The sequence below is a fragment of the Eschrichtius robustus genome, chromosome 13, assembly GCF_028021215.1.
Source record: "Eschrichtius robustus isolate mEscRob2 chromosome 13, mEscRob2.pri, whole genome shotgun sequence".
NCBI lineage: Eukaryota > Metazoa > Chordata > Mammalia > Artiodactyla > Eschrichtiidae > Eschrichtius > Eschrichtius robustus.
The window spans coordinates 96,729,734-96,756,725 of record NC_090836.1 but is presented as its reverse complement, the minus strand read 5'-3'; the positions used below and the strand labels follow the sequence as shown (position 1 = coordinate 96,756,725).

General features: G+C 56.4%; 1 protein-coding gene across 2 annotated transcripts; it reads left to right on the top strand.

The window, feature by feature from the left end:
- Positions 1–1,674: 1,674 nt before the first annotated feature.
- Positions 1,675–25,789, top strand: CSNK1E (casein kinase 1 epsilon). 2 transcript variants are annotated; one of them, XM_068561814.1, is made up of 11 exons: positions 1,675–1,919; positions 5,394–5,481; positions 13,849–13,959; positions 14,100–14,248; positions 15,561–15,789; positions 16,830–17,000; positions 18,312–18,460; positions 22,623–22,815; positions 22,915–23,054; positions 23,654–23,719; positions 24,613–25,789. In XM_068561814.1, the coding sequence occupies exons 2-10, from the start codon at positions 5,406–5,408 to the stop codon at positions 23,684–23,686; spliced, it is 1,251 nt and encodes a 416-aa protein (XP_068417915.1). In that variant the 5' UTR covers positions 1,675–1,919; positions 5,394–5,405; the 3' UTR covers positions 23,687–23,719; positions 24,613–25,789. The 2 variants fall into 2 exon arrangements, with proteins under 2 accessions (XP_068417915.1, XP_068417916.1); XM_068561815.1 differs by lacking the exons at positions 22,623–22,815; positions 22,915–23,054; positions 23,654–23,719; positions 24,613–25,789 and adding an exon at positions 19,275–20,989.
- The last annotated feature ends 1,203 nt before the right edge of the window (positions 25,790–26,992 follow it).

The following is a 26,992-nucleotide window of genomic DNA, read 5'->3' as shown; positions in this document are numbered from 1 at the left end:
AGGTCACATTTGGGGACCTCCAGGAGATGAGGGAGTCATAAAAATGGGTAAAACAAGCTGACGTGAGGAAACAAGTGGGGGCCCTTGGGCTTTGATAAATGTGGGTGGCTGCCGCCCAGGCCTGCTGAGTATGGCCAGGGCCCAGGGTGCGTTTGGGCCCAGAGTGGCAGTTCTCCCAGTGTTTGGAGAGAAGTAGGGAAAACAGACCTGTCATATGAAATCTTCCCATTTTAAAACACTGGGAATCAGTTAACAGAACAAAAGAAATAACAAAAAACACCACGCAAGCCAAGCAAAGCCCACCACTTTTGCTGGTGACCCTCTTCTCTGGCAAAAGTGGCTTTGAGGGCAGGTCCCCAGCTGACTGCCCCAGACCTCTCCTGGGAGGCTTGTCCTCACTCTCCTCCTCTTGGAAGTGAGATCATGGTAGACTCATTTTCCCAAGGACCGCTGAGAGAACAGAGCTTTCTTGTGCTGTGTGGTCCCAGGCCAACCCCTTCCCATCTCTGGGCTGCAGTTTCCTGGGCTCTGAAAGAAGAACCCAGTCTGCGGGGCTCCTGACAGTTTGGAGAGTGTGTGACTAAGTCCCTCAGGCTCGAAGGAAGGTGTGATTGTTCTTGAAGTGACTCTTCCCAGGAACCATGCTTCTGGGAAGGGATGCAGTGCACTCCAGCATTTTGTGTGTCCACAGCCACAGTTGTGTGCGTGAATGGATGTGTGTCATAATTTGGAGCTTTGCATGGTACAGTGTAAATATCATTTTAATAACTGCCCTGGAATCTTTCATCGCCTGCTCTGGAAGCCAGTAGGAAGCCTTAATTAATTCTCAGTGACCTGGGGAGGGACGGGTGCTCCTTCCCGATTTGCAGATAAGGAAACCCCAGCCCAGAGCTGGGAGGGGACTTGGCTAAATGTGCACCACTTGGGGGACCCTCGCTCAAGTGTTGGCTCCATGGCAGTGTGTGGGGTCCCTCATTAAACGAGTGAGGACAGGATTGGGTTTGAGGTCAGCTCTGTGCCCATCAGTTTGAGCTGCCGGAAGAGGAAGAAGGGAGAAGAAAAAGGTCTTTGCATTTGATTTTTCCATGGGGGGAGAGCGCAGCATAGCCCCAGCTACCTCTCTGGGCCGTTTGTCAATATCCCTCCGTCTCTTGCTGTTCGGTCAAATCGCTGGCCTCTGAGTCAACCTGGCCTGTGTGCTCTGCAGCACTCAGAGCCCAGAGGCGGAGTGAGCCCCCCAAATCTGTAAACATTCTCCTTTTGCAAACACCGGCCTTCAGAGGGGCCCACTACTAGGGTGTGAGAGGAGAGAGAACCGGGCAGAGGGGAGAGGAGTGTTTGGGTCTAGAAGAACCCAGCTTTTTGTGCCCTCCTCCTCCCCACCCCCTCCCAGGTTTTTCCACCTGTGCCCCCACTGGATCAGGGTGTCAGTGTCTGTGTGCGCTCCTCGGCCCCAAACGTAAGGCCCCGTTCCTGCAAGGTGCTCCTCGCGAGCCTGGGGGGGCCGTGTTTCCCGGCTCCGGGGCCCCCCCAGCGTCCCCGGGAGCGGAGGGCGCGGGCACTTTAAATCCTCCAGGGCGGCGGCGGCTGGCCGGGGATGACATCAGCGGGCGGGCCCGGGGCTCAATGGGAGCCGGCGGGCGCGCGCCGGGCGGGAGCGCGCGAGCCGGCGGCGGGGGCGGTCGGGCAGGAGGGCCGGGAGGAGGGAGGCGGCGGCGGCTGCGCTGAGATCCCAGAGCCTGAGCCCGGCCGGGACGAGCGGAGCGGAGCGCGGCGGCGGCGGCGGTGGCGGCGGCTGGGCCGGGAGAGGCTGGCGCGCCGGGCGGCTCTGCGAATCCTCCGGCATCCGCCCAGGCGGGCCGCCCCCGCCCGCGGCAGCTCCCCGAGCAGCGGCCCGGCACCGGCGCCTTCCCGGCGGGGTAAATATTGGGGGGCCGCGGGCCCGCGGAGGGGCGCAAACCTGGGGGGAAACGGGGCTCCCTCCGCCTCTTTGTTTTTGCGCGAGAGGGAGGGGAGGAGAGGGCGGACACACGCGCGTTCGCACTCGGATATGGGGGGGCTGCCCGGGCGCCGCCCGCTCGGCCCGGCGAGGACAAAGGCGCGACTGGGGACGAGGAGGAGGAGGGTGACTATTATTTTGCAGGCTTGCCCGGGGGAGGCCCCCCCAGTCTGGCCCGCCTCCCCCTCCCCCAGCTGGACCGTTCAAGGCCCCAGCCGGCCGGGGCGGCCACCCCGGGCTGCGATTTGGGGATGCTGAGGGAAGGGGTCCGGGACTGGGGTGCTGGGGGGCACCCGATACTGTTGATTCGGAATTCTCTCCCAAACCCTGGGCTTCGGTAGGGTTCACCAGAGCATCAGCAGAGCCCCCAACCCCTTCGCTCCTGGCCTGGGTGCTCCAGACCTGGGGGTCAGCAAGTCTGCTCCCGCATGTTGGCTGGGGACGCTTGGGGGCCCTGGGGTGATGGGGTGTGTGGTCACCCAGCCACCGATTCTGTTTTCCTTTGTGGAGAGAAAGAAAGGGGTGGGGGTTATTTATCAGATCGGATTCTCCCGTTTCTGCCTGTGAGAAATCCATGTTTTGCAAGTCTCTGTGGAACATAAAACTATGTTTGTGCCCGGGTGTCCTTAGAGAGAGGATTCCCAAGCTCTTCACGCCCAAACTCAAAGTGGGGTGAGCCCCCTCCCCAACTTTTTCCCTTAGTTTTCTTGCATATTTTCTTTCTGCATCAGCCTTCGTCAGGGAGAAAGATTTGGGAACAGGGGAAGGGGATCCTGAGTGTCTAAGTTGCACCCAATAAATGCCTGTTTGGGGCTCCTTTGCCTGGGTGTGTGGGATGTCCCTCCACTTTTTATTTTAATGGTCCAGGGACAAGGGCCCTGGCAGGGGAGGGGGGGGTGGGCAGGGAGTAAGAAAACTGCCCATGTGCCGTTCTGCTTGATAGTTTGTCTAATTTTTTTTAACCAGTTGAAACTCCGGAATCTTCATGTCCGCTTTTTTTTTTTTTTTTTCTTCGTTTATTCCAACGCCAACCCCCCACCCCGCCCCCCAAAGGAGAGAAGCAGCAAAGAACTGGAAAGCCTCTTCCATTCCTGACTCGAGCCTCTCTCCTCTCCTCTGGGAGGCTTTTGGGGAGACAGTGCTGGGACAGTCTAGGCTCTCTTTGGGGCCCTGGCCCCCCGGGTGTAGGAGGAACGCTGGAGGATCTGGGTGGTAGCCCAGAAAAGTGGTGGTTGCCTGCAGGGCTGATTGTTTGCACCCTCTCTTCTCTGCCCTTCTCTGCCGACAGCCCGGTGAGTGGGGAGGGGCTGGGGGGTCATGTGCAGTGTATTTATGTAAGACACCCAGACGGAGGGCACGGGTATTTATATAACCCGGCGTGGGTATTTATGTAATATAGGATGCGGGTGTATTTATGTTCCTTTCCTAACCTGCGGCTTTCCCGGCTGCCATGTGTGGTCTCTGAATTGGCATTGGCGGAAGACGGACTGGGGGGGGGGGGGTTGTTGTGTGTGTACACACCCGCCCGCCCCCCACCCCCTTCCCCAAGCAGGGCTCACAGTGTATGTCTGCGTTTCTTTCTTCCTTTGGAATGTACACACAGGACGGTGTGTATGTGAGGTGTGTGGCATGTGAGTTTCCCGCATATGTGGAGCGTGTTCTGCTGGCAGCCCTGGCACCTCCGCTGGGACTGGCCGGGCGTGTGGGCAGAGGCCCTTGGTGGAGAGCCCAGAGTTTGGCTGGCTGGCGCGGGGTGGAGCTCCTTCCTTGTGACCATTGGTGAAGGGCTAGTGGCGGCTCCCTGGGAACTAGTGCTGGGGCTGGATGTCTCTCCTGGGCAGGAGCTATTGGCTCCTTGCCTCCGCTGGGGTGGAGAGCTCCAGCCTGACCAACTGTGGAATAGAGCTCTCCCGTCTCCCCTCCCGGGTGGGTCTGGCTTTTGGGGTAGTACTTGGCATGGGGAAGGGGCTGAGCCTCTGTGCCGCACACAGCTGCTTTTCCATCTTCCTGTTTTGTTTGCCTCCTGGCCCTGGCATGAAATAGGTCCTGTTTGAGAGGGTGGAGGCTGCCAGGTAGGGCAGCAGGAACCCTGTCTGGGTCTTAGGGGAGGAAACTGTCACTAACTTGCTGCTGGGGTGGGGTGGGGAGCAGGTGGCGTGTCCTCCCTGGGCCTCAGTTCCCTGTCTGCAGGGAGCGGCACTTCTTTATAGTTTTCTGCACTTGCCCTCTCGTAGACCCTCTGAGATCTTAGGGATCCCCCATCCCTCTCCTTATTTCATCGGCCAAGCCTCCCCATCCCCCAGAGCAAAAACCACCTCCTCCTGGCCTTTGAATTTCCTCCTCTGCTGCCCAGACCTTTGCCCCAGGCCAGAGCAGAGGCATCCCTACCAGGGTGGCCCCTGATGTTCCTCGAGCTTGGACACCCAGGGTGGGGCACAGGAAGGAGGGAAGTGCTCAAATCAGCGCTTTCCCCCCAGACCTCCTCCCACACCACAGAAGCTGGTCCTTCAGCTCAAAACCTGGCTTTGGTCCCCTCAGTTGCTCTGCAGGGCCCTCTTAGGAGACCCTCCTAATCTTGAAGAAAACCAGCCCCAAACTGTTCATCCAAAGAGATCCTTGCAGAGAGTCCTTTGTGAGGTTCTTGGTGTTGAGAGGGAGAGGACCAGAAGGTGGGTGTTCTGGGGGCCCCTTTCTTGCCTTTTCCGTGAGTTGGGGAGGAGACCTCTGGCAGGGCACACTGCAGACTTGCAAGGTCTGCCTCTGGGAAGACCAGCCCAGGCTGTGGAGACCTGGCCTCCAATTCTTGGTGCTGGAAGCTGGAGGCCTGGGGTAAGGATAGGGGCACGGGGATCCTGTCAGTCCTGATGGGGCTGAGGAACTCCTTTGGGGACAGTTCAAGCTGTCCTGCTATCCCTGGAGGTTGCAGTTTGCTGGTGGTTGCCATGGCAGCACCCCCAGGGTGATCAGCTCCTGCATCCCACCTCCCCATCACCCCCTTTGTCCTTGATTTTCCTTTCAGAGTCTTTGCCCATTGTGACTGGCCTGCCCCTGAGAGGCTCCTATTGGAGGGTCCCTGAATGAGTATCCCCCGAGGAGATGCTTGCTTTGCTCTTTCCTCCTGGGCCTTGTCTCTAGTCCCCCTTCTGCCTGGCTACACTGACACCTGTTCTAATAGCCTCACCACAGGTGGAGGCTATTGGGCTACCTGACACCTGGTTGCTCTTAGGCAAAGCCAAGCCAAATCCCTTCCTGGCCGGTGGGAGGGAGGATGGTGGTGTCCCAAGTTTCTCATGGCTTTGCCTGACCTTTGGTGGGGGAGGAGTGGGCTCGGGGGGCTAGGCCCCCTTCCCAGCTCCCCTCTTCTCTGACCCTGTGTTTCTGCTTACTTTTGCAGCAAGAGTGAACCATGGAGCTACGTGTGGGGAACAAGTACCGCCTGGGCCGGAAGATCGGGAGCGGGTCCTTTGGAGATATCTACCTAGGTGAGTGTTTCTGGCTCCAGCTCAGTGGCTCTGGAGCCCCTGGGACAGCCCTGGGGACTAGGAGGAAAGATGCCAACATTTCATGCTCTGAAGTCAGAACCTGGCTCTGGTGGCGTGTTTTGGTCATTTTGTCCCCAGAGCCATCCCAGGTGGGGAGGGAAGCAGCAGGCTGGGGGTGAGGCAGGCCGAGGGGCTCCTCAGTCAGGGCAGGATGGGGTTCCCACTTGCTGCAGTCCGGGCAAAGGAGGGTATTTTTAACTCTGGTTTCTAGCTGCAGATGAGCTGGGTCTCCAGCTGGGCGTGGGAAAACCCAGGCTGGGTTAGTACCCCTGTCTCTTGTCTCCTGGGGGAAGGATGCTGGTGGACAGAAGAGGCTTGAGCAAGCTGATTGCTCCCAGCTAGGCCCCCTCCCTGTGGTCTGGCCTCTTGGAATTCAGCCCAGGAAAGCTTCGGAATGACGCAGGCTCCCCCGTAACCTCAGGGCCAGGGCGGGGGGCGGTCTTAGCTTTTAGGATCTCTCTCCCGGGATGTGCTTCCTGTTGAAAGTCTGAGTTTGCTCTCGTGTTGTTGATTAAACAAATCACTATCTCACCCCTGTCCTTGACCCAGGAGAATGCCCCTTTCTCAGCTGCCCTGGGGGTGCGGGGCACAGTCAGGGGACGCGGCCCTTCCTTGGCAGCTGTCGGTCTGGAGGGGAGAGATTGTGTTGGTAATCGTGAATTGGAGTTGTTAGAGCAAGGTGGCAGCCCCTGGGGTTTCTCCCCGTTCCTGTCCGTGTGCCCTTGGAAGCATCTGTGCCTCTGTTTCCCTCCTGGGAAAAGAACAGTAAGTCAGTTCTGTCCGGGGCAGAGGAAACTGACAGGTCAGTGTGTCGTGCTTGTTGCTTCAGAACTCGGGGGGTTTCTCTTACTCAGTGATCTGGGTCCCTGCCCTCTTAGGGTATGAAATCTGCTTCTCAGTGAGCTGCCCCTTCCCCATCAGAGGGGAGGGGGACATGTATGCCCACATTCTCTGGACAGTACTTAGGCTGGGCTGGGCCCTGTTCGAATGCGCTCTTCCCTCACAACAGCCTCTAGAGATGGTGCCGAGCTGTGTCCCTGCTTCACACATTGAGACGGGCAGCACGATCAAGTTGGCCACCGAGGCTTCTCTCCAAAACTAGAAAAGACAGGGAATTCCCTGGTGGTCCAGTGGTTAGGACTCCGCACTTTCACTGCCAAGGGTGTGGGTTTGATCCCTGGTCGGGGAACTAAGATCCCGCAAGCCGTGTGGCGTGGCCAAAAAAGAAAAGAAAACAAACAAACAAAAAAACTAGAAAAGGCAAACTTTCTACCCGCAGCCCTCCACAGGAGTGAGAGTGTAGAGGACAAAACGTGGGAGAGAGCCATCAGACCTGGCTCTGTGCGGTTGGTGAAGTTTGTGTGATACTGATGCGTGGCCGACTAAGGACTTTCATGAGGCACAAGTGAAATGGGCGCGTGGGAAAGCATCTTGTAAACTGTAAAGTACCAGCCAGGTGTGCAGGTCATTGTCAGACACCTAGTAGATCACCCTCCTGTAAGCACTGCAGAGCTCAGAACAGAGGGAAGGAACAGTGCAGGCTGGAGCTGTTTGAAAGGTTTGCTCTGTGACTCTGAGCTCCTCTGGGGGGAAGGCGGGGAGGCGTTGGGTTGTGTCCACCTTCTCGCCCCAGTACCCAGCACGTGGGGGCTCAGTGAAGGCCTTTCAAATGAACGAATGAGGAAATGGGGGCTGTGACGTGCAGAGGCCTGTGAAGCGGCCTCACTTATGGCAGGAGAGAAGAAGGTGGGGATATGGGGGCAAGTTCAGGTCCCCAGTCTATTTCTCATGTGCTGTGTGACCTGGGATAAGTCACTTTCTCTCTCTGAGCCTCAGCATTCTCATCTGTAAAAGGGGGTGCCCATCTCCTTACTGTTTGTGAAATTGGGGTGGGTATAAAAGACCCTCATCATGGAGGCTTTGGGCTCAGGACTGAAGCCTGGCGCCACTGGCTTGAGGGCAAAGGGCAGGGAGAGGCAGCTTTTGGCTGATGCATACCTGCTCCTAGACAACACCCAGCCCCAGGCCTTCTCTTTGCAGAAGGGAAACTGAGGCCCATAGATGGAGGGGCAACCCAGGGTCATTCAGAAAGTCATTGTCCCCGGACCATGTGGTGGGACCTTGCTGGGGGTAGTAGTACTTCCTGTTTATCCAGTAATCATCTAGTTCATTTTTTTAAAAAAATATATTTATTTATTTACTTTTGGCTGCGTTGGGTCTTCATTGCTGCGCGTGTGCTTTCACTAGTTGCGGCGAGTGGGGGCTGCTCTTCGTTGAGGTGCGCGGGCTTCTCATTGTGGTGGCTTCTCTTGTTGCGGAGCATGGGCTCTAGGCGCGCAGGCTTCAGTAGTTGTGGCACAGGGGCTCAGTAGTTGTGGCACGCGGGCTCTAGAGCGCAGGCTTAGTAGCTGTGGCGCACGGGCTTAGTTGCTCTGTGGCGTGTGGGGTCTTCCCGGACCAGGGCTCGAACCCGTGTCCCCTACATTGGCAGGCGGATTCTTAACCACTGCGCCACCAGGGAAGCCCCCATCTAGTTCATTTTAAAAACTAAGTCCGGGTTTACTCCTCTTTGTACAGGCTTTGGAGTAAATTCTACCAGGGTTTAGGTACTGGCGTTTCTTTTCCTCACTGTATGCCCTTGAGCAAGTGATGACCTCTGCCGGCCTTGGCTTCCCCATCTGTAAAATGGAGTTGTGAGGCCTCCAGGGTGGTGAGAAGTAGTGAGATCACAGCGTGCAAAAACTCTGCACATGCTCGGCCCTGCAGTGGTGCTTTTATGTTGTGTCCCCCAACCCTCAGTCTTGGTTAGGATTTGCTACTGTCAGGAGCTGGGTCCTTTTGGGCCTGAGTTGGGGGTAGGGAGCTGGTTCTCCGCTGACTGTCCAGCCTTCGCTGGCTGCACAGGTCTCGGGGACCCTGGCCTGACGCAGTGTCCTGCCAGCTCCTCCTGGGCCCCTCTCGCTGGTGTGGGGATGGTAGTGATTGTAGGGCCTCCCCGGCTGGCCTCACTGGCTCCCTTTGTTCGAAGCTCTGGCCACATTCTTGTCACTGGTGCCAGTGCCAGGGCCTGACTCCAGATGGCCTCTGCAGGTGGGGCTGGGCGCGGCCTCCAGGCCCTGCTTTCCAGGATCGACTGAAGGCGAGCACATTTGTGGATGTGGCCGCAAGGCCTGTACTCCTCTTCCAGCCCCTCCTCCCTCTCCCCTCGGCATCATGCGGGGCCAGCTCTGGTAGGGCCTCACCTTGGCTGCATGGGGTCCGGAAGTGGCCGAGCCTGTGCCACCCACTCTACCAACCGCTGGCCATGTGCCTCAGGAGCTCTCTAGACCTCTTAGTCTCTGGTCCTCAGTTCCAGATGGGGGAGGGAACGGTGTACCCCAGCGGGTGATGGTGTGGGTACTTGCCACCTTCAGTCCGGCCCAGTGCCTGACTGTACCTGTCTGTGAGTGTCTGAGTGAGCCCCCACTTGAGCTTGATCATCCCCCTCCCCACCTAGAACTTGCCAAGGTCCCAGACTCTCTAGGGCTGGCCAGGTCCGAGCCCTTCTCTACGTCCAAGATTGTTTTCCACACTGGCTCGTCCCCCCACAGGGCTGCTCGTTCTCCTAGGGGCCACCTTGCCTGGCACTTTTCACTTAATCAGAGTTATCCTTTGTTGTTCCCACGGAAGGTGAGCTGAGCTCCTCCAGGGCAGGGCTGCCTCAGGTGGCCCAGGGCTCAGTATGTGTCTGGTGATTGAATGAATTAGATGCTAGGGAATTGGAGTAGAGAAAAAAGCAGGGGCTCTAGAGACTAAGTTTCAGATCCTGGCTCTGCCCCAGCCAGTTCTGTGTGACCTCAGGCCAGTTACGTATCCTCTCTGAGCCTCAGGTCAGTGGTTGTGAGAAGTGAGGGAGGTCAGAGAGAAGACTGGCAGCTTCCTGGTAGAGTTCAGAGGCAGTGCAGGGATCTGGTGGTGGTGGGACCCGTAGGCAGCTGTGACAGCTTTTCAGCAGTCGGTTGGGGTCAGAAGCCTTTGCCTAACAGCTTAGGTCCCTGTTCAGGGAGGTTGTGTGGCATTTGGTCATTGACCTTTGGTGTCTCCGTTTCCTCATATGATACAAACAGTAGTACTGGCAGGATGGTGTAAGAGCTCAAGGGGACAAAGGGCTCTTTCCCTCCACCTCCCCATTTCGGGGAGGGGCGTTCTCCCGGCACCTCTGCTCCCTGCGCAATCTGCTGAGTCATAAGTGCTGAAGGCCCTGCGTCATCCAGTGTCGCTTGGTCTCTTCCCCCTTCCTGGACAGGGCCGCCATCGTCTGGACAATTGCAGCAGCCTCCTTCCAGGTCCCACCCCCCCCCCCCCCCCACCTCAAGTCCTCTCCGGTCCTTTCTAATACACCAGTGGGTCTCAACAAGGGGAGGGAGGCCAGATTTTGTCTCACAGGGGACGTTTGGCAAGGTCTGGAGACGTTGTTGGTTGTTTCACCTCAGCTTGGGGGTGTGCTGCTGGCAGCTAGTGGGTAGAGTCAGGGATGCTGGTAAACACCCTGCAGTGCACAGGGCTGCCCCAGAGCAGAGAGTCGGCAGTGCCCTGTAATAAGGCATCGACGCCTGGCCCCCGGAGTCGCAGGCTGATGGCCAGGATCGTAGCTTGGCATTTGAGCCCCCTTCCCATCTCCCCCTGACTCACCTCTTCCACTGTCTTCTTCAGCCACCTCGAGCTCCAGCTGCACCAGACCACCCAGCGTTCACTGCGCCCACTCCTGTCGGGCCTTTGCACGTGCTGTGACCACAGTCTGGGATGGTCCTGCTCACACAGCAGGAGCCCTTGCAGCCTTTCCTCCCACTGCATGGCCAGTGGACTGCAGTGAGCCCCAGCTCCCCCCCACCCCCATCCTCACTGTCGCCTGGAAACGTGTGAGGCTCTCCCCAGTGATGAGTGTTGACATGTCAAAAGCACTTTACAGTTTGCAAAGCACTTTCTCCCCATTGCTCACTGGATTTGGGAATCCACTTTTTTTTTTCTTTTAAGTTTTAAGTGGTTCAGAAATGAAAACACAAAACCAAAAACCAAAACACAACAACATGCTAAGTGAAAGAAGCCAGTCACAAAAGATCACATATTCTATGATTCTATTTATATGAAATATCAGGAGTAGGCACGTCCATGGAGACAGACAGTGGATTAGTGGTTGCCTAGAGCTGGGGCGTTGGGGGAGATGAGGAGCGACCACTAAGAGATGCAGGTATTTTGGGGATGGTGAAAGTGTTCTAAAATTGATTGTGGTGTTGGTTACGTGACCTTGTGAATATACTGAGAACCACTGAATTGTACACTTTAAAGAAGTAATTGTGTAGAATGTGAATTATATCTCAACAAAGGTGTTGAAAAAAATGACAAGACGTAACATGGTATCAGAGAAATGCCCTTTTCCCCTCCTGCCCTAATCCAGCCCTGATCCAACCCTGCCTAGTCTTGACTGGTTTCTCATGTTCCTTTTGAGTGTTTCTTTATGTTGATACAAACAAACACAGATACATAGTTTCCCCACTTTTTTTTTTTTTCTTTAACCACTGAAAGGAGAGCATATAATACATACTGTTCTGTACTTTGCTTTTTCACTTCCTGTATCTTTGAGATCTTTCCACTTCTGCACCGAGAGAGCTTCCTCATTCTTTCTCCATTGTTTTCCGTTTTATGGATGGGCCTTTCTTTATTTAACCAGTCCCCGCTGCTGGACATTTGGGTTGTTTCCAAACTTTTACTGTTGCAAACAGCCTAAGTGGACAGCCTCATCCAGGCCTTATTTTGCACCGTGGGAGGGTATCGAGTAAAGTCCCGGGAGTGGGAGCTGGAGGGAGCCAAGTGGCCTTGCAGCCAGGCTTCCCCAGTTCACACGGGGACCGCTGGGGAGGAGTGACCCCTCCCACCGAGAGCGCAGGCTAGCTTGAGTGGACATGGTCTTTTAATATTTATTTATTCATTTATTGTGGCTGCTCTGGGTCTTGGTTGCGGTACTCAGGATCGTTAGTTGCAGCATGCCTGCGGGACATGGTTCCCCAACCAGGATCGAAACCGGGCCGCCTGCATTGGGAACTCAGTCTTACCCACTAGACAACCAGGGAAGTCCCTGAGTAAGCCATTTTTATACTAATGATTTCTTTCTTTCTCTGTGAAGTGTGTGTTTGAATCCTTTACCCTACTTCCTATGGAGTCATTGGTCCTTTTCCTACTGCTTTGTAGGCGCTCATTATATATTAGTGTGATGTTAGCTCTTTGCTGTTGATAAGAGTGTGCACTATTTCTTAGGACTTTGTTTCTGGTGTTTTTGCCGTGGAGAGTGATTCCTTTTTTGGAGGAGGGAAGGGAACCTTTTGTTTTTCTTTAATGGCTTCTGGATTTTAAGTCAGGATAAAAAGCCTTGCCTACCCCCAAATTAAAAGGCAGTGCTCCTTTCTTCTAACATCTCATTGTTTTACTTTTTTATTAAATGTATAAAACATGTGCATGGTATAAGGCATCCTTCCCAACACCCAGCTGGAGGGGGACATGCCTGTCACCTTGAAGGCCCCTGGTACCCCACCCCGTCCCGCCCTCTGCTTCCCCCACACAGAGGTAACCACTACCTTGACATTTTAAGTTATTCTCTTCTGTTAGTTTTATCGCATGTTTATATCCCTAAACTATATATATTTCAGTGTTGTGTGTTTTGAAATTGAGACAATTAGAACTGTGCTTGCATCCTTCTGTCTCTTCCTTCCTCTTTTTTTTGTTTCCTTAAACTGAGGTGAAATTCACACAACATAAAATGAACCATTTTAAAAGTACACAAGTTAGCGGTATTTAGTACAGCCCCAGTGTTGTGCGACCACCATCCCTATCTAGTTCCAAGACATTTTCATCACCCAGAAGAAAACCCTGCACCTATTAAGCAGGCCCATCCTATTTCCCCCTGCCCCCAGCCTGTGGCAACCACCAGTCTACTCTTTGTCTCCATGGATTCATCTGTTCTGGGCATTTCATATAATGGAATCAGACAGTATTTATTTGCCCTTTGGTGTGTGGCTTATTCACTGAGCGTAGTGTTTTTAAGGTTCACTGATGTCACAGCGTGTGTCAGAGCCCCGTTCCTTCTCAGGGACAGGCAGAGTGGCTAGCCACGCCTCTTCTGATGGACATTCAGGTGTCTCCACCTTCCGGCTCTTGTGAACCGTGCTGCTCCTTGCTCCCCGCGCTCAGGGTTCAGATGCCGAGAGCCAGCCGCTTAGCCGTCGTGTATGCCTTCCACTGCCTGTGGCATCCCCGGGGCGCTTGCACCACCCTGTGGCCATCCTTCTGGTGCTGGGCTTTGTGGTCTTTGTTGCTGTGCAGGTCCTTTCGTGTCCTCCCAGTGCTCACGGTTCTGAAGGGCATACACTTGGGAGTGGACTGGCTTGGCCAAGGGTTTGTGTGTGTTCAGCTTTACCAGGTAGAGGCCAACCTGGTTTCCAAAGTGGTTGAGCCAACTTACACTCCGATTTTTTCCCCCGTACTATATTTTGCTCCGCTTCGGACTTGCGGTGCGTGCTGTGAGCTGTGCTGTCTTTTCTCAGATGCCAGTTATTCCAAGGACGTTTGTTGCATAGCCCCATCTCGTCCCCTGATTTGAGGTGCCGGCTTTATCCTGCCTGTCCTCAGTTCTTCCAGTCGTGTGCCCTCCTCCGGACTTTCTCTGTTGTCTGTGTGTGAAGACTACGCCATTTAGTTGTGGCAGCTACAGTCCCGCTTGGCCCCAAGAAGGAGCCGCCTCTCAGCCTAGCCCCCAGCCCTCCAAGTCAGCCCACCCATTACCGTAGCTGGGGAAACTGAGGCCAGGTGCAGCGGGGATTTGGGTCTTTCTTGAGACAGCCTTGCCCCCCTCCCTTCTCTCCTCCTGAGCCCCACACCCCACTGACCTCACCTCTCTTCGGCTCGGGAGTCCTCAGTAGCTCCCACGCTCCAGGATGAAGTTCCCCTTACTGGTCTGTGAGCCTTTTTCGGCTGTGCCCTGACCCCCCTCGCATCCAGCCTTCCTGCTGCCCCAGTCTCCGGTTCTCTGAATGGTCCACGGCCCTCACCTCCTTCCCCTGGCACGAGCTGCAGCTCTGGCTCTCCCCTCCCACCCAGGCTGGGTCGGGTGCCTGCTCTGTGTCCCACAGTCCCCCCGCTTCCCTTGGATACAGTGCCGGGCCCTTTGCACAGCCTCCCCCAAGGGGTGCTGAGCTGCTCGGGGGCAGACACTTAGTTGGTCCTGGACTGGTGCTGCCTGCCCAGCTGAGTGTGACCCCGGTCCCTTGCCCCTGGCAGGTGCCAACATCGCCTCTGGTGAAGAAGTTGCCATCAAGCTTGAGTGTGTGAAAACGAAGCACCCCCAGCTGCACATCGAGAGCAAGTTCTACAAGATGATGCAGGGGGGAGGTGAGGGCTGGAGGGGGCTGGAGGGGGGCGGGAGCCTGAGGAGCTCTGCGCATGTGCCATGTGCTTGTGCACGTGGGAGGGGCCCTGGGGCTGGGCGGGGTGGGGGGTGACTGCCCCTGACAGCCCTGCGTTCCCCACAGTGGGAATCCCGTCCATCAAGTGGTGTGGAGCCGAGGGTGACTACAACGTGATGGTCATGGAGCTGCTGGGGCCCAGCCTCGAGGACCTCTTCAACTTCTGCTCCCGCAAGTTCAGCCTCAAGACAGTGCTGCTCCTGGCCGACCAGATGGTGAGCCCCCCACCTACCCACTCGGGCTGGGGACTGGGCTCCCAGCTTTCCTTCCAACCTCCTCTGCCCCGTCGTGCCAGTGGGCACTGGGTACCCAGCTGGAGGATGCTGGAGCAGGAGGCAGTGACAGCGACGTAGGACAGGCCTGGACCAGGACCAGGGGACCTTGACCATCAGTCATGGTTGGGGGGTAGGTAAGGAAGGGGTATTAAAATGCAGGCTCCCAGTTTCCACTCCAGACCTGCTCGGTTGGGCTTCCGGGGAAGGCCTGGGACTCTGCCCTCAGGTGAGTGTAAAGCCTGTGGTCACACAGACCTGGGTCCTGTCCCTGTGGGGTGACTGTAGGTGAGCTGGGGGGCTTCAGTCTCCTCAGGAGCGTCTTCCCTTTGCTGGGTTGTTGTGCGGTCACCTGGGATGCCACACGGTGCCTGGACCAGAGCAGGAGCCCACGGACAAGCAACGCTTAGGTCCTCAATCCCTTTATAAGTTCAAGGGCGGAAAATTTTAGAAAAAGAAAATTTAAAAAGCATAGAATTCTAGCCCTGGAATGATACATGCAGATCTTGTTACATAGGGGTCTGTAGCTGTGGCTGCCCTCCAGAACGTCTGCAAACATCCTCCAGTTTTAGGCTAGATGTGTGTGTGCAGAGGAGGGTGGTCAGATTCTCATAGGACAGGAGACTCAAAAAGGGTTTAGGAAATACTCAGAAGCCTGAGGCCCAGGGAGGGGACCAACCTGCCAGAGGACCTATTGTGTGCATATATGTTAATTTAAGTTTCTAACGTATTGTTTAAAGGAAGACAAGGGCCTGTGTGTCCACCTTACTTTGGTGTCCTCTGGAAGCCAGGGGACAGATCCTGTCTGTGTGCTCCATCTCTGTCACCCCTGCCAAATTTAGGGTTCACTGGTGCTCCTGTTCCCCCCAGTCTGGTTTCCAGAACAGCCTTCGAAATGCCTCTTTGGTCCCTTGAGGGCCTCTCATGTCCTCTGTGGGTGTAGAGCCAGGCAGGTGAGGCCTGAATGCCCTTCTGGGCTTCATTTCTAGATCTTGCCATTCGCTTTCCTGCCTTGCTCTCTTTCCTTTGTCACAGCGAACTTGATGAACTCTTCCTTCAGAGTTCCTCTCTACTGTCACTTCCTCCAGGAAGCCTTCCGTGACCTGACCCTTGAAATCATCATACATGGTGATTGCAGACTGATCTGGCCCCCCTCCCCACCCGTGGCAGGGACCACGGATGTGTTTTTTGCATCTGTACGGCCCCAGCCCCTCTGTGGAACACGTGCTGAACGACTTGCTCTCCCCTCCCCCAGATCAGCCGCATCGAGTACATCCACTCCAAGAACTTCATACACCGGGACGTCAAGCCCGACAACTTCCTCATGGGGCTGGGGAAGAAGGGCAACCTGGTGTACATCATTGACTTCGGCCTGGCCAAGAAGTACCGGGACGCCCGCACCCACCAGCACATCCCCTACCGGGAAAACAAGAACCTGACCGGCACAGCCCGCTACGCCTCCATCAACACCCACCTGGGCATCGGTGAGTGAGCGAGGCCCGGGAGCAGGGTACACCCATGGGCTGCTGGCCAGGACTCTGGCTTTCCTTCTGCAGCCTGGGTTTACTTCCCAGGCTGGCCGCACAGGCAGGTCTCCTCTTTCACAAGAAGAGCTGTGGGCTGCCGAGCACCCGCCCTCTTGTGCCTTACTCATCCCCGCAGCAGCCTCGGTGCGCGAGGCTGTTTGCCCATTTTTTTTTTTTTTTTTTTTTTTAATAAATTTATTTATTTTATTTATTTACTTTTGGCTGCCTTGGGTCTTTGTTGCTGCACACAGCCCTTCTCTAGTTGCAGCGAGCGGGGGCTACTCTTCGTTGCAGTGCGCAGGCTTCTCATTGCGGTGGCTTCTCTTGTTGTAGAGCGCGGGCTCTAGGCGCGCGGGCTTCAGTAGCTGTGGCATGAGGGCTCAGTAGTTGTGGCTCGCAGGCTGTAGAGCGCAGGCTCAGTAGTTGCGGCGCAAGGGCTTAGTTGCTTCGCGGCATGTGGGATCTTCCCGGACCAGGGCTCGAACCCCTGTCCCCTGCATTGGCAGGCAGATTCTTAACCACTGCGCCACCAGGGAAGCCCTGTTTCCCCATTTTTACGGATGGGAAATGCTGGCTCACCGTGTGACACAGGTTGCTTAAGGTCACACAGCTTAGCAAGTGCCAAAGTCAGATCTGACCCCAGCCCTGTCTGATGCCACTGCTTGAGCCTTATCCGCAGGGTGGGCCAGGCAAGGAGGCCCCGGGGTGCCTACTGCATAGTTGCTGAATGAATAAGAGCCTGAGCTGGAAAAACTAGGCCTAGGTTGTGTTGGAAAAGCTCAGCCTCAGGCCCCTTCTCTGTAGAAGGGGGTGATAACAGTGCCTGTTTGTAGTGGGGCTGCAGCAAGCCAGCATGTGACAAGGGGGGGCTCGTGCTGGGTGCACAGGGGGGGTTGTTCCCCTCAATCGAGGAGCATGCCCTGGAGAAAGGGGTCCTGGCTCCCATCAGCCGGGAGCCCAAGTGGACCCTGCCCCTCACCTCGTCCTTGACTCTGCAGAGCAAAGCCGTCGAGATGACCTGGAGAGTCTGGGCTATGTGCTCATGTACTTCAACCTGGGCTCCCTGCCCTGGCAGGGCCTCAAAGCGGCCACCAAGCGCCAGAAGTACGAGCGGATCAGCGAGAAGAAGATGTCGACGCCCATTGAGGTCCTCTGCAAAGGCTACCCCTGTGAGTAGCCCAGTGGGGCAGGTGGTCAGCCTGGGACCCCTGAGGCCCCTTCTGAGGGGCAGACGAGACCACACAGAGCCTGTCCTGGGCTACCACTGCCTGGCACCAGAACATCAATCACAGGCTCTGCCACTGTTCAGGCACAGCTAGGAGGCCTGGCTGGTAAATACCGAGTGTCCCCAACCCACACTCCGGCCTCACCTCGTAAGGGCTGAATGTCAGGAAAAACTCCAGACCTTCCTCTTCCTGGGAGTCTCCTTCACTACTCTCACGGAACACTTCACTTCTGACACTTCTGGTCACCAAAGGTCTGGGGTTTTTTTCCCCTCACCAAGCAATGCTCTGACACCAGCCGGGTGTCCTAGAGTTTAACTCAGTTCCGGCACTATCTCCCTGGAGGTAGTGTCGGATCCCACAGGGTAAGGGCTCAGTCCCACAAGGCTGTTCTCACCACACTTCAGATGCCAGTCACGAGCCCAGGTTGCCACCTGTGCGTCTGACTGATTGGCTATAAATAAATCTGAGGTTCCCGTGACTCCCTCCTTGGGTTTGATTAATTTGGCTCACAAAAGTCAGGGAAGTACTTCCTTATGTTTACCAGTTTATTAAAGGATGTGGTAAAGGATACAGATGAACAGCCAGTTGAAGAGATACATAGGGTGAGGTTTGGGAGGGTCCCGAAAGCAGGAGCTTCTATCTGCGTGGAGTTGGGGTGTGTCACCCTCCTGATGTGGATGAGTTCGCCAACTGGGAAGCTCTCCAAACCCCATGCTGTTGGGATGTTTATGGAGGCTTCATCATGTCGGCACGGGTGATCATTAACTCCATTTCCAGCCCCTCTCCCTTCTCTAGAGAAGTGGGTAGGGCCGGGGGCTGGAAATTCCAAGCTTCTAATCATGGATTGGTCTTTCTGCTGACCTGCCCGCATCCAGGAGCCCACCCAGAGTCTCCTCCTCAGAGCAAAAGATGCTCCTCATGCTCTGACCACCTAGGCAGGTACAAGGCTTTAGGAGCCCGGGGGCCGGAACCAATATATATATTTCCTGTTGTCTCACCAGGGCCCTCTCTTGCCTCTGATTTTCAGAGGAGGAAATGGAAGTTTTCCTCCTGTGGCTTATTAGAGTTGCCGTCGGGCTCTTGACAGGCTGAAGTTCACGGATTGTTGTAGGGGGGACGGCCTCTTGGACCTCATCTTGACCCCTCTTAGATCAGAAGTATCTGTAGGGACGGTGGCTGGGTGGGACAGCGCCGGCTGTTGGGGGCCCTGGGAGCATGGGCCTCATGGTGGCGCCTTCTGTCCCCCTCCACCAGCTGAGTTCTCAACATACCTCAACTTCTGCCGTTCGCTGCGGTTCGACGACAAGCCCGACTACTCCTACCTGCGCCAGCTCTTCCGCAACCTCTTCCACCGCCAGGGCTTCTCCTATGACTATGTCTTCGACTGGAACATGCTCAAATTCGTGAGTCACCTGGAGGCTGAGGCGGGCTTGGGGGACTGAACTGGGAAAGCCAACGTGACCCCGTAGCGGGCGGGGCTCCCGGAAGATGGGAGCTATGAGCTGGACAGTGCAAGTGACCTCACCGGGGTCCCGGAGCCCCGTGCTCCTCCCTCCTCACGTGCTGCTGACGGCACGTGCTGCTGTGGTCAGCGGGGCCCAGGCGGGGCACCACCTCCCACCAGACCCAAGAGGGCCTGTTTGGGCCTCGAGTCCGTGCTGGGCGCCTGGATGGGTGGGGCCCGGATGGCGCTGGGGGGCCGCCCTGCTGTCTGGATTGTGGCCTCCACCATCCTGCTCTTGTCGCTCTGCACATCCCAGGTGGCGGCCTTCACTGAGGCCCCCTTGGCCAGCCTGGACCCCTTCATTGTGGTTTCCTTCTTCCTGGTCATGGGACCCTGGGTCTTGCTAGGCACCTCCTCCCTCTCTCTCTCTCTCTCTCTCTCTCTCTCTCTCTCTCTCTCTCTCTCTGTCAAGAGTCTTGGGGGTGGGGTGGGGAGAAGTGTTGGTCAGCTAGGCCTAGAGCTCCGGAATCTGTGAAATCCTATGTCTTGTTTCCCGTCTCTTCTGGAAAAGGGGGCTTCCTCGAGCCAGGCTCAGCCCCGTGACAGCGACGCTATTGCACTGCCCAGGCCCCGCCCCTGTGCCTGTGCCGGGCCCATGTACCCACCCACGTACTGGTAAGGACCCTCCGAGACCTGGCCTCTCCAAGACTTACCACCTGGCGGGGTGAGCACAAGAGGCTGAGCCCCTGCTGTGCTCTCTCTGTCCCTTCCAGGTGCCCGGCACCCCTGGGCACCCAGGACCCTCCAGGTAGGCCCATGGAGGAGATGGAGGAGCTGCCCGCCGCAAACTACTGGCCTGTGGTCTGGACCTCAGGGCCCCAGTTCTGACATCCCCAGGTGTGCCTGAGCCCACTGGGGCCAGGCCCAAGGAGATATCCCTTGGCATGGTGGGAGTACAGTGGAGAGGCGTGACGGAGAAGGCCCTGCTCCGAGATTCTTGGGGACAAATCGGCTGCCTGACAAACAGAGCCTGAAGGAGGGACGATGTTCACTACCCTGGAGGAGCCAGGTGGCAATGGGCACCAGGAGCAGCCTCAACCAGACCCTGTCGGTGGCCTCTGTATTGAACCTGAACTCATTAAACGCCCCTACCTGTACTGCGTTTCATCGTGGCGTGCCTCTTGGTGGGTGCCCTCGGCCTGCTCCACCAGATGCTCAGGCCCGAGGCCTTGTTCTCCAGGACGCTGGGATCGGCACTTGGTCTTGTGCCCCTCCTCTCTCCGGCTCTCAAACAGTGGCCTGGTACTGTTCCCTAAGGAGTGGGGCAGAGGATGGGGGTCCCACAGGCCGAAGGGCCCCAGGGGTGAGAGATGGGCAGTGGGGCACCTTTCACCCCAGACCTTCCGGCTGGGAGCACAGCTGAGGGCCCGGGGCCAGCTCTTCTTGCCCCAGGGCACTGCTCAGGGCACTGGGCACCCGCTCATCCATGTAGAAAGTCATTCCTGAGTCTGGTTCTGGGCTGACTTTGGCCCTTTTTTCTCTGTATAGCTCCAGGAATGGATTTTGCATTGTCTAGGCCTGTGCCCTCCAATGTGGTAGCCACTGGCTACGTGTGGCTAATTTTTAATTAAAATTAATTAAAGCTGAAAACGTACTTCCTCAGTTGCATTTGGCACATTTAAAGTTCTCAGGAGCCACAAGCGGCTGGCTAGTGGCTGCCCTACTCAGCAAGGTGGATGTGAACATATCCATCGTCACAGAAAGTTCTGTGGGACCTGCTACTCCAGATGGCTCCTCACAGAGCTTCTCATGGGACCATCCAGCCGACAAGATCTCACCTCAAGCCAGGCCGGGAGCACGCTCTCCACCCATTGCTGGCACCCTGACCCCTTCTTGGGATTCCCTTAGAGACAGACCCTGGACTCAGAAGCTGAGCAAAGGTGCCAACGGCCTTATCCTGCCCCGATCTCTGACTTGAGGGCCATCATACTGGATAATTGGGCACCTTTGACCACATCACCACTGTAGTGAGCTCAACCGCCTCCCGCTGCCCCTGGCAGAAGTATCTGCAGACACACGATGGAGACCTTCCACACTTTCACCTCGAGACCAAGCCCCTCCCACATCACCCCTTCCCCCCTGCAAGAAACCTTCATCAGCACCTACCAGCAGACTGGACACCATGCTGGACGCCGTGGGCCGCAGACTCTTCCATGGGAAGGATCCTGCCCTTGACTGAGAACTTCCCTCCTTGGAGTGGCCACCTCGTATCGTTCGACATCAGGGCCCTGGAATCCCCGGATACCTGGAGCCTGGGATGTTGCTCTCAGCACACAGAGCCACTGTGTTCCGAGGTCCAACTAGCTGGCCAGGTGGAAACTTGACACAGCCAAGGACAGGGGTCCATACAACACTGATGAATGCTTGTGTGACTTTGATGTTGACCTTTTTGTGTTTTCACATGGGCAAATAAAAGCCAAGAGACCTCCCTGGTGTGCGTTTCTTGAGGCATCACTTGGGTTGGTTGGAAACGGGGAGAGTAGCTCACCTCAGCCTGCCGCAGGCCTGAGCCTGCCGTTGGCCTGAGCCTCCTGAGGTCACAAAGGGCAGGGGCTCCAGCCCTCCGCTCAGCCATGGCCCCTGGGCTGTGCACCTCTGAGTGAACCACTTGGCTTCACTGAGCCTCAGTTTCTCCAACCAGGGAGTGAGTTCATACCTGCCTTGTAGGCTTGATGTGCCCTCTGCCCATGGGATGTTTAATGAGTGGGTGCTGCAGCTCATATCATAGGTTTTGCTGTGCTTCTGGCTGAGTCATTCTCTTTGCCAATCTGTAATTGAGTGGATGGGAACCCGGGGTGAGGACTGGAGGTCGGGAGATGGTGCCCTGGTGCTTCCAGGCCTGCCTGGACAGGCTTGTGGGTGGGAGGACTGGGAATGTGCATCCCTAGAATGTTCTGCTAAGTCCTCTGGGGGTGCGGAGAGCAGAGCAGGACTGGGTGGCAGAAGCCTGGGTTCACACCTCAGCTCTGCTCTGAGCTGTGTGGCCCCAGGAGGGTCCTGAGGCCTCTCTGGGCCTTGGTTCTTCAGTAGGATTCAGGGATCATTCTGATCCCCAGCCGCTATCTCCCGGAATTGCTTAAAGTCAAGGGCCACCCCCACCCCATCTCCCAAGGACAGCAGGGCCTTCTCCGCCAGTTCTCTGGGAGAGAGGGAGTTGCAGGAACCCGCACCCCGTGGCCCATTAGCAGGCCCCCAACTCAGCCTGCAGCTCTCTCCTTCACAGATGCGGCCCCCCTCATGCCAGCCCCCGCCCTTCCCTGTGGACGACCCCAGGACCAACTAGGTAACGCGGCCAGGCGCCGCTCCCATGCCGCACTCCTCTCTGGGCCTTCCTCCTTTCTTCCTGCACTGGGGGTGGCAGTGGCTGGAAGGCAGAGCCCCCAGGGGCTCACGCACCCCTTCTGCCACAGCCTGCCTGCTGGGCCTCTTTTTCTTCCATGGGGCATCTAGCCCATTCCTTCTCCAGCTCCCTTCCCGAGGCAGGCAGCATCTGTGTGGGTCCCCCGGGCCTCTTGGTTGTGGTCCCCACAGCACCTGCCAGAAGCCATTGCCAGGTCCAGGGGCAGGGGAAGAACAGCCCTTTGAAAAGATTCCCTGGCTAGGCACTGGGAAGCCTGGTTTGAGTCCCGGCCCCGCCTTCAGCTAGCCTTGTAACTCTCTCTCTGGGCCTCTGAACACTTGCCCTGCTGTATTTGGAAACCTTGAGGAGCTGGGGGCCCTCTGTACACGGAGGGGACCCAGGTTGGCAGGGCCACAGAGTACCCTTGGTTGTCCTGGGGCATGCGACCTCCCTCTGCCCCTCGGGTCCAGCTTCCTCCTTCCGGGCAGTTGTGTGGCTTTGTTTCTCTGTGCGGTGTGATCATGGGTCATTTCCAGGTCTCTTGGGCTTCCTGCTTTGTGGGGAGGAGGTTGGACCAGAGGGTTTCTGAGATGCCACTTCCCCAAGACGCCCACCTGGCCTGCCTCCCCCTGCTCTGACCCCGAGGGAGTGCTGAGGGAGTGCCAGATCCCGGAGCACGCTGACCTCGCAGGGCTGACCAGGTCTCATCTCACACCCACAGGGTGCAGCCCGGAACCCCGAGGACGTGGACCGGGAGCGGCGAGAGCACGAGCGTGAGGAGAGGATGGGGCAGCTCCGGGGGTCCGCGACCCGGGCCCTGCCCCCTGGCCCGCCCACTGGGGCCACCGCCAGTCGGCTCCGCAGTGCGGCCGAGCCTGTAGCTTCCACCCCTGCCTCCCGCATCCAGCAAGCTGGTGAGCAGATAACTTGGGCAGCGCGCGGGGCCCGAGGGGGGCGCGGGGCGGCCAGGGCCCCAGGTGCTGAGGGCAGCTTGCCCCCGCTTCGCCCTCCAGGCAATACTTCCCCCAGAGCGATCTCCCGGGTCGACAGAGAGAGGAAGGTGAGCATGAGGCTACACAGGGGCGCGCCCGCCAACGTCTCGTCCTCCGACCTCACTGGGCGGCAAGAGGTCTCCCGGATTTCAGCCTCACAGGTGAGCTGCCCTCACTCCAGCCCTTCTGTGCCTCACAGCCGAGCCAGGAGAAGTAACCGCCCCAGCAGGCGACGGAGCTGGAACCCAGCCCTCTGCCAGGGGCCCAGCCTGCGTGGGCGGCGGGGCGCTCACAGAGGAGGGGCTCGTGGTCCCTGCCATCAGCGAGCCCCCGCCGTCCCAGTCAGCACAGGATGGAGGGATGGGTGGACCCTGTCGGCTGGCCCCACTTAGGGGCCATGTTTGGGCTAGGAAAGTTGGGAAGGGAGAATCCGGGGCTGCCCAGGGAAGGGGTCTGGCAGAGGTGGGCAGGAGACCTGCTCTGGGCCTCCTGCCTATGTTGGAGGAGTCTCAGCAGGACAGGCCACGAGCTGGGAGTCCAGCGGCTCCGTTCACGTGTGGCCTTGAGCAGCTGTTTTGCCGCTGGGGGCAGGGTTCTTGTCTTATAAAACAAGAGACATGCTGGCTTCTTGAGGTCACGTACCCCTGCCCTTGGCTTGAGGGGCTTGGGTTGGGGGTGGGACTCCACGGTGGGGAGAGACTTGCCGAAGTGCCGGGGCCAGCAGCTCACCCCTCCCACCTTTCTGCCTCCCTTCCCAAAGACAAGCGTGCCATTTGACCACCTCGGGAAGTGAGGAGGAACCACCATCGGACCAGTATTTGCTTAGGTGAGCCGATGTCTGCTGCAGACGTAGCCCCGTCGGGTCTGGAAACACCCACGGCCCCCTGGAGGAGCCCGGTGTGTGTGCTCTGAGCGGGCCCGGCCCACGCCAGCTAACTTCTGCTGGAAAATTCCCTCTTGCCTGGGGCAGTCCTCCGTCCCCGCTTTGCCTTAACTATTCTGGAAGGTTGGTAGTAGGGACTGAGCCCGGGGCCCCGCACCCCGATCTTCCCCAGGGCTTTAGCCTTGTCTCAGCCTCTGGGCTGTTAAATGCTTCATTCATGCAGAGCACGTAAGACAGGGCCCTGTACTTAGGAGTTTATCTGCCGTCAAAGAAGGCCCTTGGTGGCCTCCACAAGCCCAGGAGAGGCCCTCTGGCTAGTGTGAGCCTCCATGGAACTTGTGGCTGCCTGAGGCCTAGAGGTGGGGTGTCGCAGCTCTGCACTCGGGTCCCGCTTGGGAACCCGCTTGGGGCTCCTTTGGCGGTATGCAGGGGGATGTCGGAGCTCCCTGGGGAATATGTACATGGCTGGCAGCAGCTTACATTTCACAGGCTTGACCTCACACCAGAACATCCTGAGTACGATCTGCTTTGTGGAAATGTATTCCACAGGTAGCTCTGGGGCATAAATCGGGGTTTACCTTCGTCAGACCTCAGGCCCAGGAACCAGTCCATCCGTGGCAGGGTGAGACAGATGTGTGGCTGGGGGGTGGCTGCTCACCAAAAAGAGGGAGAGAGGTTCTGTGTCTTTTCTGTGAAAATGGAGCACCTACTGTGTGCCCCAGAGAGGGACCAGCTCAAAGCCTCGGGGGCAGGAAGACAGGAGCTGAAGGCCGCTGGCAGACGGGTAGCCAGAGGCAGATGTGCACCTGATCTGTCTTCTCTCTCCCCCTTTCTAGTGTCTTCACTGTATTTTCTTTTAAAAAAACAACAAAAAGATGGGGAAAAAAAAACCACTCGAACAAAAAGAGAAAAAAAACCCAGCACAAAACCAACGATGGATTCTATTTCGATTCTTTTTTTTTTCTTTTTTTGCCAATGGCAAGAAGATGGGATGCCCTCGGCATAGAGGATCCTCGTCCCTTCACACTTCCCTCCGCCCACAGCCTTCAGGCTGCCAAACGCTCCCAGACATCAGGCTACACTTGGCGGACGCCACGGCCGCCGCCTGACATGGCTGGGAGGGGGACACTTCTGCACTGGACTTGCAGCAGGTCCTCACGGGCCCTCAGGAGGTGGCCTGAGGAGCTGGGGGAATGGATTGGTTGGTCAGAGGCAGGTCCCACTGGGTGTCCATGAGCCTTGGGACCACGGGACACGTGTGCAGCCCCACCCCCCTGAGATGACGGCCGCCGACTTTCTGTGTTGGGCTTTTGCCAGTGCCCCCCCTCAGCGTTTGGGTCCCTTCTTTGCCTGTCCACAGAGACCTTGAGGAGGGGGTGGTGAGGCAGGGGGGCCAGGAGTCCTTGTGGACGTGTGTGTATGTATCTGACCTGTATCTCCCAGGACAGCAGGTGTCCCGCCCACCTGCCAGGCCGACTTTGTGTTCTCATCCCCCTGACAAGGACATGGGGGTGGGCAGTGACCTCCATGCCCCTCAAGAAGGGCACAGAGGGTCTTTGACACCACCGACCCCTGAGACTGTCATCAGCCTGTGGTCCCCCTTTTCTGGTCTTAGGGCAGAATCTGTGGAGACTACTTCCAGAAGGCATCTGGCTCCTGGGTTATAAATTAATTCCCTGGTCCTGACACTCACCTGGGGTCAGGCCTGGGCACTGGATTTATCCATCCTGCCTAGTTAACACTCGTTTTTACTTTATTTTTGTTTGTTTTTTTCCGTGTGTGTATTTCCTAATTTATTTACCTCTGTTTCCCCTTTTTTTTCTTTTTCTTTTTTTTTAATTAAAGAGCAAAGCTTTTTATTACTTTGTAATTTAAAAAACTGAAAAAAAAATACTGAAGAACTTTGGGGGGAATTTTGTACTTTTTTCCTGTGTAAATATTGGACTTTTTTGAGCTTTATTGTGGTTGTTAATTTGAAGTAATAAAGTAGAAAAGGATAAAGTGACATGGGCAGCCCTTGGTCCACCCACCTCTTTGCTCTGGGCGCTTCTCTCCAGCAGACCTGGGAGCCAGGGATGGCTGAGGACACTCGGAGAGTACTTGGTACCTCCCTGGGACTGTTTTAACCCTGTGCTTCAAAGACCACACTCAAACCACCTGGGGACCTCGTTAAAATGCAGCTTCTGACTCAGGAGGGCTGGAGTCGGGCCTGAGAGTCTGCATCCGAACAAGTTCCAGGTGATGCCCACAGCCCAGGACCACACTGAATAGGAAAGTTCAAAACGCTCTTCACGTTATCTTATCCACAATTCTGAGTTATCTTAGCCATTAATTCTGAGTTAGGTGTTAATCTCCCTGCCTTCAGATGAAGAAACAGTGTGAAGGTAAAATAACTTGCCCAAGACCACAGCTCTCCTGGGTCCACTGGCACCTATGCCACAGATGAGCCTGGGCAGTTCCTTCAGCCAAGCTTTGATAAAGGAACAGGCCTCAGCCTTGGCTGCCTTTGTCTGGCCAGCTTATACAAGAATTTGTCTAGCAGTCCATGTTTATCCAGCACACATTACTTTCATACTTCTCATTCGTTAACCCAAAAGCCGCTGTTGCCACGATCTCCACTCAACAGGCAAGAGCTCAGCCTGGGGAGGGGGTGGAGGGCTCTGAGAGACCGCTTGTAAGTCCTGGGCATCGCTCAAAACCCTCATAATTCAGGTCCCTTCCAGTGCTGGCATTCGAAGACCCTATGACCCCACAGCCTGGCTCAGGCCTGGTAAAGGGTCTCCTTCTGGCCCTCCGTGTGAGGCTGAGGCAAAGGTGGGTCCTTATTCTTAACCACCAGGAGATGCCAGAGGGCCCTGCATTGTAGGCAGTGAACCACAGGGAGACCTGCCTTGGAGCAGAGTGACAGTATAGTTGGTGATTCCCAGCCCCTCCCGTCTGACATCAAACAGTGTGATGTTACCAACTGTGGGCCCTAAGGGGAAATACAAGGAGTTAATCTTCTTTTCAAAAAAATTTTTAATTTATATATCTTTTGCAGTGAAAATCTTAGATCTTATTAATACTAATGTGCTTATTTGCTGTATCCTATAATATACGTAAGTTTCAAAATGACAATTTTAATGCTACTACTAAAAGTATACCTATGGATGGGAATAGGTATTTTCATTAACAATTTCAAAATTACAATTTTGAAAGTACAAATTACAATAAGTT

What these genes read in the sequence shown, in the direction of transcription:
- CSNK1E (XM_068561814.1), top strand. Translation starts at nt 5,406, where the DNA reads ATGGAGCTACGTGTGGGGAACAAGTACCGCCTGGGCCGGAAGATCGGG. An exon ending in ACTGGAACATGCTCAAATTC is followed by an intron (nt 18,461 to 22,622) that starts GTGAGTCACCTG and finishes TCACACCCACAG; the next exon opens with GGTGCAGCCCGGAACCCCGA. An exon ending in CTCCCGCATCCAGCAAGCTG is followed by an intron (nt 22,816 to 22,914) that starts GTGAGCAGATAA and finishes TTCGCCCTCCAG; the next exon opens with GCAATACTTCCCCCAGAGCG.